This window comes from Cynara cardunculus (genome assembly GCF_001531365.2).
Source record: "Cynara cardunculus var. scolymus isolate 2C chromosome LG 2, CcrdV1, whole genome shotgun sequence".
Classification (NCBI taxonomy): Eukaryota; Viridiplantae; Streptophyta; class Magnoliopsida; order Asterales; family Asteraceae; genus Cynara; species Cynara cardunculus.
The window spans coordinates 15,574,458-15,588,539 of NC_037529.1; the positions used below are offsets into that span (position 1 = coordinate 15,574,458).

General features: G+C 32.6%; 1 protein-coding gene across 1 annotated transcript; it reads right to left on the bottom strand.

The window, feature by feature from the left end:
* Positions 1–9,324: 9,324 nt before the first annotated feature.
* Positions 9,325–9,672, bottom strand: LOC112505939. The gene has a single exon (XM_025109974.1). It carries the CDS (start codon positions 9,670–9,672, stop codon positions 9,325–9,327), a length of 348 nt encoding a protein of 115 aa, XP_024965742.1.
* Between the last annotated feature and the right edge of the window lie 4,410 nt (positions 9,673–14,082).

Consider the following 14,082-nt stretch of genomic DNA (forward strand, 5'->3'; position numbering starts at 1 on the left):
AAAATAAATCGATATTATTAATTCATAAAATATATGTTTTATTTAAAAATTAGTTTATTTAAATTCTTAAAAATAGAAATTGGAAAGTGATGTTGACATGGCTTGCAACGCTAATTGCAACAATTATAATTGACAATCTTACGTGAAAGTAAAAGTGAAATACAATTTAAACTGAAAGTCGTATTGCCATACGTATGGGGATGCTCTTAAGAGTCTATCCACTTTTTTTTTTGTTTAACCACTTTTTATCTTTTTTTTATTAATCTGAATATCCAACCCGTTATGCGAGCCGATTAATCACAAGGAGACCACATGCTTTGTAGGTAGCCTATATTCATCGCATTTGAACCTCCATAAACACAAGAGTATTTTTATTCCTCCTTAAATTTGACTTTTTATCTTTATACTTGTCTTGGGAGGTATCATAACCCTAATCCTTACATTAACATTTTATAAATATTTGTTGTCATTCCGTTAATATTTATATTTTCGGGCAACAATTTCAGTGTTAATTTATTTACATTTTTGTTAATATTATGAGTTAGACAACGCTATACGTTGTAGATCATCTCGTATACTATAATATAAATAAAATCAAACAAATAATTGAAAACCGAAGATAATTGCTTCCAATAGATTATTATCTTTGCTATGTTTTAAAATAAATGTCTACATTACTATTTTAATTTGTCTCAAAATAAGTTTTATTCAAAGATAAAAATCTATTGTCTTATTTTACACTTGTTACGAGATGGATAAAAAAAATATAATATACTTAAGGACAAAATCATTTTTTTTATTAATTACAAATATAATTATATATTTCTAAGATCGTATTGACAATTATTTTGGGACAAAAAGAATAATATTTATAGATCATATATATGATGGAGTATTCAACGTTTATAGTTATTAAAACTAGGAGAAGTTTGGTGAAGAAAAAACTAGGAAAAATCGAGAACATCTACAACAGTTATGTTAAAATAGATAAAAGTGAGATTTTAGCATTTTTATTGCTCCAATAGCTATGTTGTCTTCAATTCTAAAATAGAGAAAATGGAAGAGAGATTGTAAAAATCTCTAAATTTAGAGAAATTTCTAAAACTTTATACAAGAGAGAGAGAAACAGCATTTGAATCATATCCAACCAATTAAACTTATTGAAATCAGATGTATAATATTTTATTAAATATATTAAGTATTTTATTAATATAGTTAATGTTTAGAATTGTAAAAATAGAATAACAGTTGAATTTTTCTTTTTTTGAATTTAGAATTTTCATATTTTATTATAATTTTTTTTGAACATAGCTCTAAATGTGATCCCTTGGTTGACAAGCAAAAAAGAAAAGTCTAATGGGCATGGGTGTGCTACGATAATCATAATTAAATTGCAACCTTGTTGTCGTGTTGCTCATTTTTCATTTGCTCATCCTTCACGCCAAACCTCCTTTTCTTTTGTATTTATCATATCAAATAAAAACTATATCCCAATTATTAAACCTCAAACAATCATGCATCTTTATCTTTTTATTTATGGTTTTTATTTCATCATAATACAAATCGAAACTTATAGATCATTTTATCTTTTTTGATCTATAATAACGGTTTAAGACGACAACGATGCTACAAACCTCATGGCAGTATATGATGACGATGTAGTCTCTCATTATCGGTAGTGGGCATACATCATTTTCGAATCTGTAGTGAGTCAATTATGTTTGGTATTCGGATTATTTTATTACCTCTTTTCGACTCCCAATTAGCTTAATTCGTCTTTATTACCTCTTTTTTGATGTATGTGTGTTGTTTCTTTATGTAGTCTTAATTTGGACAATACTGTTTGGGAAGCAGGACTTGTTTTTTCAAGATGTTTGTAGTCTCAATTTTGAATATCATTGATATCATAATCATTACAAATTCGACTTGTAATTAATCATTACAAATTCGACTGAAATGAAGAGAGTGTCGATGTCGTTTGTGCGAGATCCAAGACTGGGTCACTGTAGTATCTTTGGATGCAAGCAACACTCATCGACCATGCATCAACAACGTGATTAAAATAAATATATAATTAGGATTGGTTTCACGTAAGATTAATCATTTTTTGTATGATTGTGAGATATATTGTGGATGTTTAGGTTGTGTTTTTTGGTAAAGTTTGTTGTGTTTTTGTGTGGAAGATTAGTATTTTTATGAAGGTTTGGCATTCTGTTGTGAAAGTTTGTCGAGATCAAAAATCTCATCTAAGAGTTCTAAAGTGATCTCATAGGTCTCATGAAAATAAGTTGATTCAAATGATCCCAAGTTTGTTTATATATATATATATATATATATATATATATAGATTTGGGATCATGTGAGACCAAAGGTTTTTCATGAGACCCGTAAGACCAATTCTCAACCTTTGAATTAGATCTACAATCTGAACATTCATAATCATAAAATTGTCATGAGACTTCTCAATAATTGTAAAATTGTCACCGTGCAACTTTAGACCATTAGATTTTTAGCTTATAAAGTTGATCAATGAACATAAATTCGTATTACGGGTCTCACGAAAAACCCTTGGTATCACATGAATCCAACCATATATATATATATATATATATATATATATAGAGAGAGAGAGAGAGAGAGAGAGCGATCAAATGCAAACAACCTTAATCCGTTGATTTCAATGTTTAATGTTCTGAAAAAAAATTCATGAAATTGTTTCATATAATATTTTTTTGATGAAGTTGTTTCATATATGGCTATGAAATTGTTTCATTTTTAATGAAACTGTTTCATGTATTTATCTAAAATTAATATAATGAAGATGATAATATCTATGATTAACACCATCTACAATAAAAATAGTTAATCAACCTCTCATAATTACAAAAAAATGAACAAAATAAAAAATTATGATTGCTTGAATAATGTTTGTACATTTTAAACAAATAACATGATTTGCAAAGTCTATATATATAGATATGTATGTATGTGTTGGGTCTAAATGTAGTCAACGAATGATTATAAAGTGAAAAAATTATAAGCCCTATTACATATCTCATCGCTTACCTTAATTATATTTAAAAAATATATGTATAATTGTCTTAATTACATTGAAAATAATTCATAATTAATTTTAATTCTTTAATTCCATCATCTAAATTCCTATAATCATGCAAATTCAAATCATATCATTGTGGAGAAATCAAAACGATTTATGCATGATTGAATTTTCCTTGGAGAAATCACAATGTGAAAATCCTTGTCTTTATGTTTTATCTTTGTAACAAAAGATACTCAGTGTGTCATCACTGTATGCATTGGTTACATCAAACAAGTAAATATGTGTGTTATCGTCGATGCACAATGTGAACTAAAAGTATATGTTGACAGAAAAGAATAAAAGAAATATATGACTCCTTCATGCGATCACTTGGAGTTTTGTTGATTTACTGTGTGATGATTTTATTGAAAATATCAATGTAAAGGAAGAAGAGGAAGCTTAATTGAGCGGAAGCAAAATTCTTCTTCTATGTCCAATGTGAATTGATCTAAAAAATCCCTCATTAATGCTTCTAATGTTTTGTATGCACATTCAATATGCACAATGTGCAATGGGCATTGGTGTAGTCACGTAATGAACTAAGAATGAGGACATACGCACATGTTGGAGATTCTCTAAATGTACAACAATCCTCATTCATGACCTTTAAAATATACAACACGTGTTTTTAGAGTCTCTTAAAGTCTTTTTTATTAGCTTTACACAAATGCAATAAACAATTATATTGATCCTCGATGTTATTACATGATACAAGATACAAAACTGCATCATAATAAATTTAGAGAAAGAAGTTTTTATTCATAATGTCTTAGGAGCAAAATAAACATCATAGAAAAGGTCCTGACAAAGGACCTGTAAAGAAGGTAAAGATAATGGTCAATAAAGACCATAAATAGAGGCAGAGATATAAATCTCAAAAGTCCCCTTCAAGTTGGATTGGAAAGGATACAAACACCCAACTTGTCGTATAAGGATCAAAAACGATCAGACCCAAAAGCCTTGGTGAAAATGTCTGCCGGTGGAGACACAAAACGAATGGCACACGGTGTTATCTCTCCACTGTCTATGCGTTCTCGAACAAAATAACAATCCATTTCTACATGCTTTGTACGCTCAAGATAGACCACATTTACAGCAATGTCGCATGTTGTTTGATTGTCACACATTATCTAAGTTGCACTAATTTGTGCAACATTAAGATCTCGAAGAAGCCATCGTAACCATAGAACTTCACAAACAATAGTTGTCATGGCTCTGTACTCAGTTTTAACTGATGAGCAGGAGACCACACTTTGTTTCTTTGTTCTCCACGAGATTCGTGCACCACCAAGGTTGATAAAATATCTTGTGTTCGAATGTCTGGTTGAAATGTCCAAATTCATACAATTCTGATCATGATATTCAAGAATAAAAAATAAGATGAAGTTCAGAGAGAAATTATCACCAAATCTCATGTATTGCTTGAGAGAGAATTACAATGCTAATATGGAATTACAGAATTGTTAATAACTAATTACAAAGCTAAACACTATTTATACTAAGGAAAAATTAAACTGATCTATTACAAAGCATGTAAAATGGAGAATTTGAATACAACAATAACGTGCATACTTGAACCCAACACTGGTAGATGGGCAACTAAGTCAACTTGCATCGCAATAAGCCACAAGTTCTAAATTTCCATCCGAGGGCAAAAATAAACCTTGTCTCGGCGTGGATTTTAGGTATCAAAGAAGACAAAATACAACATCCATGTGGATTTGTTGTGAGTTGCTCAAAAACTAACTGAGTTAGTTCACAGAGTAAACGGTGTCAAACCTTGTGACGGTGACATAAATCTACCGTCCTACTAGACGTCGGTATTGAGAGGCATCAACTTCAGGACTATCAACATCTTTTCGAAGGAAAAGCACTGGCACGACATGTTTGAACTCAACAATCCTCCAATATATCTGGTGTGTATTTCAGTTGACTAATCATAAAACCTTCAGCAAATTGCGCAACCTCGATTCCTGAAAAATATTTAAGTGGACCCAAATTTTTGATGTTAAAGCGTGCATGTAAATGTTCTTTGACATCTTTGATCTTTTTATTGTCGTTTCCATCAGTAAAACATCATCGACAATGATAGATGAGGACGATGACATGAGTGACACCTTTTAGAAATACAAACATAGAGTGGTCTTCTTTGAGTGCCGAAAACCGGTTTCAACAAGAGCTTTGGTAAACTTTTGATACCAATTTCATGATGCCTGTCGTAACCCATAGATGGACTTTTGTAGTATGTACACACGATTTTCAGTAGCTTTAGTGAAATCTTGTGGCACTTTCATGTACACTTCTTCGTCGAGATCACCATGCAAAAATGCATTATTTACATCCAGTTGATGAACTTCCCATTGCTTCTTGGCTGCCACTACTATTGTGCATCGAAGTGTGACTAACTTTGTTACTGGGGCAAAGATTTCGTGAAAGTCTATGCCTTCAATTTGGGTGTGGCCCTTTGCTATTAAACATGCCTTGTCTTACTCCACTTCTCCATTGGGTTCATGTTTGATCTTATAAAACCACTTTGACTCTATCACCATCTTTCTAGGAGGAAGCTTGGTTAGGATCCAAGTCCGATTTTTTTCAAGTGCTTGGATCTCTTTACTCATAGCTTCATGCCATTTTGAATCCTTTAATTCCTGTGAAAAACTTTTAGGCTCATCTTGAGACGTGATGGCTGCAAAGAAAGCACGATGAGTTTTTGAAAATTTATTATATGACACGTATTGAGAGAGAGGATGTACCATGGAGAAACCTGAAGTAGGTTTGGCTTGCGTATGTTCAAGAGAGGGTGGCAAGTCAGATTTGTATTCTTCAAGGTATTTTGGCCTTGCTTTTTCTCGAGTGCTTTATCGCACTCCCATTCTTTCTTGTTGCGATATTTCCCCATCATTGTTTTTGTGGGGAACCGGTTCTACAACATTTCGTTCAACATTGGTAATCCGGTTCGCCTGATCTATTTGAGAATTCGGTCTTTATAGGCTATTTGGTTCTCCCCACTCAACATCCGTATCTTGTTGGGCTTGTTCATAGGCTCGTTGGACCGTGGGCAATGAATCTTCAAGATTTTCATGCTCGATAGTTTGTGACTTTCATAAGTTTCACCAAAAGGAAACATGTTTTCGACAAAAGTAACATTACGGCTACTATATATTCTCTCGTCCTTCATGTCATAGAGTTTATACCCCTTATGTTCCATTGGGTATTCCAAAAACACACACGCCCTCACCTTTTCTCCGAACTTATCTTGTTTGCACAAGTTGTCATGAGCATATGCAAGACACCCGAAAACCCGAAGATGGTAGTATGTTGGTGTTTTGCCAAGTAGAATTTCATGAGGTCTATTATTATTGAGAGTTCGAGTGATTAGTTTATTTATGATGTATGCAGTTGTGAGCACACAATCTCCCTGAACTCTATCAGCAAAGATGCTTGAAAACACGGTGTTCAACTCATCTCTGATAAGTGTATATGTTTTGGCTCAACTACGCCATTTTGTTGTGGCGTGTATGGGCATGAAGTTTCTGACAAAATTCATTTTTCTTTGTAGAACTCAAGCATGTATCGGGATCTAAATTCTGAACCATTATCGGTTCACAACCTCTTTATCCTTTTGTCAAATTGTGTTTCTACCATATTAATAAACATTGTCAACAAATAAGAAGCTTTGGATTTATTTTACATCAAATATGCTCAAACACCACGACTATGATCTTTAACAATAGACATAAAATAATGAGCACCATTCATAGAAGCATGTTGGTAACGACCCCAAATATCAACATGTATTAAATCAAAACATTCAACCGTCATGGAGAAACTAATTTGAAAAGGAAGCTTGCTTTGTTTTGCACAGATACAAGAATCATAAAGATGATTGTTATTACCAATGCTTTTTATTTGCTGAATTTTTCTAATCACCATTCCTGAAGCATGTTCCAATCTTCCATGTCAAACTTCTTGATGACTCAAAACTGACATTGCCATTCCTCCATGCTTAAATGAGTCTATATAATACAATTCATTGTGTTCCTTACCCATCTCAATCATGTTCTTCGATTGTAAGTCTTGTATTAAACACGTGTCCAGAAAAAAAGTGAGCATTTCAAATCATGAGTGAATTTACTTATGGATAAAAAGTTGCACTTAAAATTTGGTACATTTAATACATGTTTTAGATCAAACCCATCTAATAAATGGATGTTACCGATTCCCTTCATAGGTATGGAATCCCCGTTAGGTATTGTTATGGTTGAAAGATCTTCATGGTTGTTGGTTGTTTTCAACCATTCCTTATGGTGAGTGATATGTTCACTAGCACCAGAATCAATGACCCAAGACTTGTGTGAATTGGTCTTACCAGTTGATAAGTGTGTATAATCATACACTTTAGCACCTAATTATAACTTTATTTCACTTCATTTTACACCTTTCTCAATCCTATATTGAGTCTTTTAGTCTTATTTTATGGTTTCACATTCATTGGAGCTAGGATGCGGGAATGGTACTGTTTTGTGTATTTGGTGAACACAATGCTGACATAAGCATTGCTATAGCAGGTGTATACATTATTTCTGCACTGGACACTGGATATTGGCACAGCTGGCTCGATCCCGTTGAATATGTTGAAAAATCAAGTTTTGGAGGATGACATCTTCTAGTACTGATAGAAGGCGATTTTGATAGAAGATGCCACTACAAAGATACCTTAACCTTTTATACTAAAGCATCTTTTCTTTTATCAATTTGTTAATAACCAATGGGTATTACCCACTAGTACTTTCGATTCCCTTTTGCTAGTATATATATGGAGGTAATCTATTGTTTAGTAGTAACAATTATAACACTTTGAACAATATACACTTTATTATCAGGAGCAAAACTTCATCTAAGCTTTGGGTCCTTGTTACTTTTTTATATTATTTAGCAAGTACTTTTAAGTGTTTTTCGTCATTGTCAGTTGCTACAACAACCTTTCCAAATTTCTCTTTACTTTTCATGCAAAATTTACTTTTACGTCATTCACATTCAGTCATTTCTATTTATGTCATTTATTTTTAAACACTTATATTCATTCATGCTAGGCTAAATACCCTAGTATGGGTGTAAGTGAAGGTTGTGAGATTACGCCAAGTGTTAGTCGATTATTGTTTTGCTAATAGCAATTTATTTCGCTATTCCCAAGTGGTATCAATATTTCATCTGGTAATCTTTGACAAATTGACACATGTTATTTTATTCAGATGAGTTGGACTTAAAATTAAGACAATGCAAATATTTTTACTAGGTGTGTTATAGACGCTATAAAGAGTCGCCATAATCTTATGGGTTGCAAAACTATATGGAAAGAAAGGAAAGATTTGTACTAGTTTGGGATTGATGCATCACCAAGTGCAATTCTAACATATGGTCTAATGTGCACTTCCTTGGAAGGTCGTTCAATCCAGTGGTGTTGTAAAGAGCTAATTTTAGGGCAATATTCATTACACTTCGTTGCTGAAATCCAACCTGATCTTGCATCCATACTATCTTTTAACTATTGTTTCATTTCAATATTTGGTTACCAACTCTCGCAAAGATATTTTCTCTCTGAAGCTTTATTGCTTCCAAAAACCCTTTTCTGAAATCTCACTTTAAAGTTAACTTTTGTGACTCTCTTTACAATTTAAATCTCTGTGGAACGATATTTGTTATTACTTACCACTATTACTTGCTTTGGACGACACTTATAAACCATGTATTCTTGCATGATTTACTTGTTATTATAGTCTTTTGAGGGTATAGTTATCCACACACCACCAGTCATATTTTCCATTGATGTTTGTTCATTTTCTTTCGTTTCTTGTAGCATATGTAGTAGACGATCATACTCCTCCTTAGTAAAACTAGGAATACAATTGTCTTCTTTAACCGCAGCTGCCCGGGGTTGAGTCCTAGGTTTGTTGGATTGAGTTTTGGAAGTGGTGGCTTTCACTGTCCACCATTCCGGATACCCCACTAGTTCAAAACACCCGTCGATCTTGTGATTTGTGGCAATGACTGCACCATTGATCGTTCGATTTTCCACGTTCATCTCTTTTATTCACAATGTGAGAATTATTCTTACCAGTTGGTTGAGAAAAACTTTTCTTGGATGTTTGAAATGTTGTTGCATCTGTGGTGGCATTGCATGCAATGCCAATTTGTCGTTGTTGTTCATCTTGGATAACTAGGTGTTAAGCCACTCCTAGTATGGGAAGAGGATTGTTGCTCAGAATCTGTGTTTTGACGGCTCCATATTCCTCGTTTATGCCCATCTTTGAGATTTTTTTTGCTAACCCACAAGTGCACCCGTTACAAGTACACGTTGGGGTTGAACTGATGGATAGGATCTCAAACCAAACCCCTCTCAGTTTGGTGTAGCAGGCTGAGACTGTCATATTTTCTTGGGGTATTGTAGTGACGGTTCTTTGCAACTTGTACGCCCGAGGTGCATTTTCTTTGACGAATCTCTCTTCAAGATCAAGCCATATGTCTCGGGCAGTAATGGTATATTTAATGCTGCTTCTGATCTTCTTTTCCATCGCGCTGACCAACCATCCTCTCACCATCTCGTTTCAATGTTTCCAACTTATAAGATCATTGGAACCTTCTTTCAGCTTGGAAATGGTGTTATCGACAAAGCCAATTTTGTTTTTGGCGAATAATGCATTCGTCATCTCACTTTGCCAATCGTTGTAATTCCCATCCCTAAGAAGAATTTTTCCAACGAAGTTCTGTCCAGGGTGATCGGCAGGAGTGAGAAAATATGGTGATGAAATATTCATGATGGATTTGTCACCCATCCTTTGACTAGTCTCGCCACCGCTTTCGATCATTCTTTTGGTAGAGAGGGATTAATCTACGGTTAGGGTTCCCATATTACGCTCTGATGCCATAAAAAATTTAGAGAAAGAAGTTTTTACTCATAATGTCTTAGGAGCAAAACAAACATCGACTTATATAAAAAAGGACCTCTAAAGATGTTAAAGATAATGATCAACAAGAACCATAAATAGATGTAGATAATAAACGAAGTGATACACATTAGAAAAAGTCTTTGAATTTTCTAAGTAGTTTTGATTGATAAACACTTTGTCGACATTCAATAACTTTTTAGAACACTTATCCTCATGAATGACAAATGAGCCACGACATTTTAGCCATCTACATGTGTATAGATGGCATTATTAGGGGTTAAATCAATTTCATCAACTTTTACAACTCATATCAAAAAGTAAATTTTGAATTTCTTTTTCATCAAATAAAAATATTGAAAATATAAGAAATGATCTTAACGTGTTTAAGGAGTTCAAATAACATATTGGGAAACATTAAAGTTTAATATTGATGGAGTCATCGAAAATATCTCTAAAAACTTATTTAAAAAATTCTAAAATAAAGAATCAAAATTTATACAAAATATTTTATTCAATTTCAATAACTACTTTATTTGTAAATTACAATATTAATTGTATTATTAAAATATTATATATTTAATAAAAATTATTTCTTGCGTAAGTTATATGTTTGGTTCCTGTGATTTATATGCTATAACGCTTTATGTCTCTCTTTTCAGACGATTATGAATTATAGTCATGTGTTTTACATTTTGTAACGCCTTTGATCTCTTGTCCTAACTTCGTCTAGAAGATTTATTGAGTCAATCCAGAGGCTATTCTATTCTTTTTATCAGTTTCTTCCTTTTTCCCTTTTCTTTTGGTTTAGTTTTTTAAAATTTTCTATATTATATATATTTTTATATTAATTTATATATATATATATATAATAGACTAAGGAACTCCGTCCCCCACACCGTGGCAGTAACACCCGTTTTTCAGTTGTTACTATTAAATAAAAATGATAGGGAAAATGGTCCAAGAACGGTCGGGAAATGATCAAGAAACAGTTAGAGAACGGTCGGGAAAATGGTCGAAGAAAGGCAGGGAAAATGGTCGAAGAAAGGCAGGGAAAATGGTTGGGAAACAATTGAGAAATGGTTGGGAAAACGGTTAAGAAACGGTCAAAAAACTGTTAGGAAACGGTCGGGGAATGGCTAGAACGTCGTGTAGCAAAACGAGAAACACGCACAACTTTGCCTGTGACCTAAGGTTGCGGCCAAGGTCGCAGGAACCCCTCTGGTCAACTTTTTAACCCAAATTTCTAGGGTTTTTCCCATTTCTCTCCCCAACCTCCATTAATCTCTCATTGAGGAAGACTTTTGGGAACATTGTGGATGTTTTGGAGTAAATGGAAGGTTCATCTTGGCGATTGAAGATTCATGCTGGTTGATTTTCAGAATTTTGATGAGGTAAGTTTTTGGGTGTATTGAGCTTCATTTTAGGGATCTTTTTAGATCTAAAGTTTATGCTTATATTTGGTTTATTTCTAGTCTTGGAGTGAGGTCTTGAGAAGATTATTGGAATATCTATTTGTGAATCTCAAGTCTTCATTTTTGGAAGCTAGAGATAAATTTGAAAACTAGGTTTAACTTAACCTAGCAAGTTGAGTTTCAAGTTGTTTTGTGAAAACTTCATACATACCAAAAATGTCCATTTTGGAGTCTTAAAATAGTCTAATTGATATTTATCAAATGTTATTGAATATTTGATGAAATTGCATCTTTAGTACATTTGATTTTGTAAATCTTGGAAAATGCTATATTTGGAGATTTTAGATGTTTGGATGAATAAATCATGAAATATGATATTTTGATGATTTGTTATATGTATGATGGTGATTATTTGATGTAAATGCACTTTTACTATATTTGGTTTTATAAATCGTTCAGGAATTACATATTATTGAATTATGAGATATTTAGGAATTATAAATTGTATGGTTTTCCTTTGGAGATGATTTATCTCAACAATGGTGAGTTTTGACCAAATCATATTTTGGAGCATGAGTTTTCATACATATTGGGTAGATGCGTCTTTCGACTTATGTTGACTTTTATTATGTAGTCAATTGAGTTGTGGAATTTATTGGTTTGATTTTGACTCGCTTTAGTTTGGGGGACAATTATCTGATTTAAATTGCTCAAAGTTGAGTTTTGGATGTTATTTGTGTTATATTTGTTTGAGAATTATATGTTTTGAGTGTAATGGTCATTCATTTGGACTCATTTGATTTAGACTATAATGCATTGGATCCATAGACATATGAGTCATACGTGTTTGATGAGTGAGGAGTCTTGATGTTCTCACTTTGTGACCAATGCTCGAGTAGCCATTGAGGACGTCTCGGTATTGCAGAGGTGAACTCTTATGAGTCGGACTATAGGGTTGTGGTTATTATGGGAGTGATGCTTTAACCCTTATGCAAGAGGATTAAGTGTTTTGTGTTATCAAGTAGGAAGTTATGGGTTCTTATCTTAAATGCTAATAGGTATACACTAAAGGTCGAATGAAGCGTTGAGGTGACACTCAACTACAGAATGGATAGGCATTAAGGTTTAGTATCGTTGAGGTTACGCTCGGTAGGGAGTGTGCGCTAACGGTGCTTCTTTGATCCTTTCTCTCAGTGATTTGATGATGATCTTTTTTATCTAACGAAAATTATTTAGTTCTCTTTACTCAATTTCAGAGATCATCACTGAGTCTGTTTAGTGATCACTGAACAAGTATTATAATTCTCTAGAGACAAGTATTCTTCAAGAAGACAATAAATATTCCAAGAATTATTCAAAGATTAAATGATATGGGAAGAAATGAAGGAAAACATGTATGAACAAATTTACAGATTAAGCATTCAAAGAATAATGAAGTGTTTAGCAATGAAGAATTATTTTCAATATATTTAGAAAACAAATTGGATTTCAAACGAGTGTATTATCACCAAAAATGAATATTGCATTTTAGAGACTTGATAATAACAATTCGAAGAATAGCTGAATTAGGTATTGGATTTATGTATGAAGAGAAAATACACAAATATCGACTCAATGAAAAACCTGATAAGGGATAGTACATGTTACAAACAAATTTTAAAAGAAAATCATTTAAACTCACACTTCTGATAATAATAAAATCTTTTTGAGTTCAAAGAAGTAGTTTGAACATTTAGAAAACATTTTAATATATCTACACGTTGTCCTTCTTCTAAGCATATAAAGATAAAGTTTTGAAAATTTCTGAAAATAGTTGTTCAAATTTATAAATCCTAAGAGTTATGAAATTCTAAGAAACATTAGTTTGAGCACTATCCATATTTTTGAAATTTAGTTGAGGAATGAACTCTTACCATGTTGTTTGCTACCCCTCGACAGTAGACAAGTTTATTCACTTTCTCAGAATAACTCCGAATAGTTCATATTCAAAGATCTGGAAAGAATAAGTAAGCTAAAACATCATTTTCAGAAATCTGAATTTCCAATTTCCAGAGTTTTAAGATATTTATGAAAATTTTCATATTATACTCTTTAACTTAGCATAATTTCAACTTCTCATAAGTCTTAACCAAAGTTTTACAGAGTTATAGAATCATTCTGAAAAACGACAATTACGAGTTTTGAGTTGTACAAATTTTAGCCAAGGAAAGTCTGAATGAGGGTATTTTAGAGTTTTAAGGATGGTTCTGAATTACAATAGTTAAGAGTTCTACAACTAAGAATTCCAAGTGTCAGAAGTCTGAACTAGGGAATTTCAGAGTTTGAAAGATAAATCTAAAATCCATAGAAAAGGGTTCTGAATCTAAGGATTCTAAGGTAGAAGTCTGGACGAAAGTATTTCAGAGTTCTGGAATGTGAATGTTTAGAGTTCTTAATATAAGAATTCTAAGTGTCAAAAGTCTGAACTAGGGAATTTCAGAGTTTGAAGACAAAACTGAGATGCAAAAGTTAAGAATTCTGAACCTAAGGATTCTAAGTTGTATTTGCTTGGTCTGAAAGGTTTATAAACTCAAATTTAACATTCCCAACTTGTTTGCTAGAAAACTGAATCTCCTCTCATCTA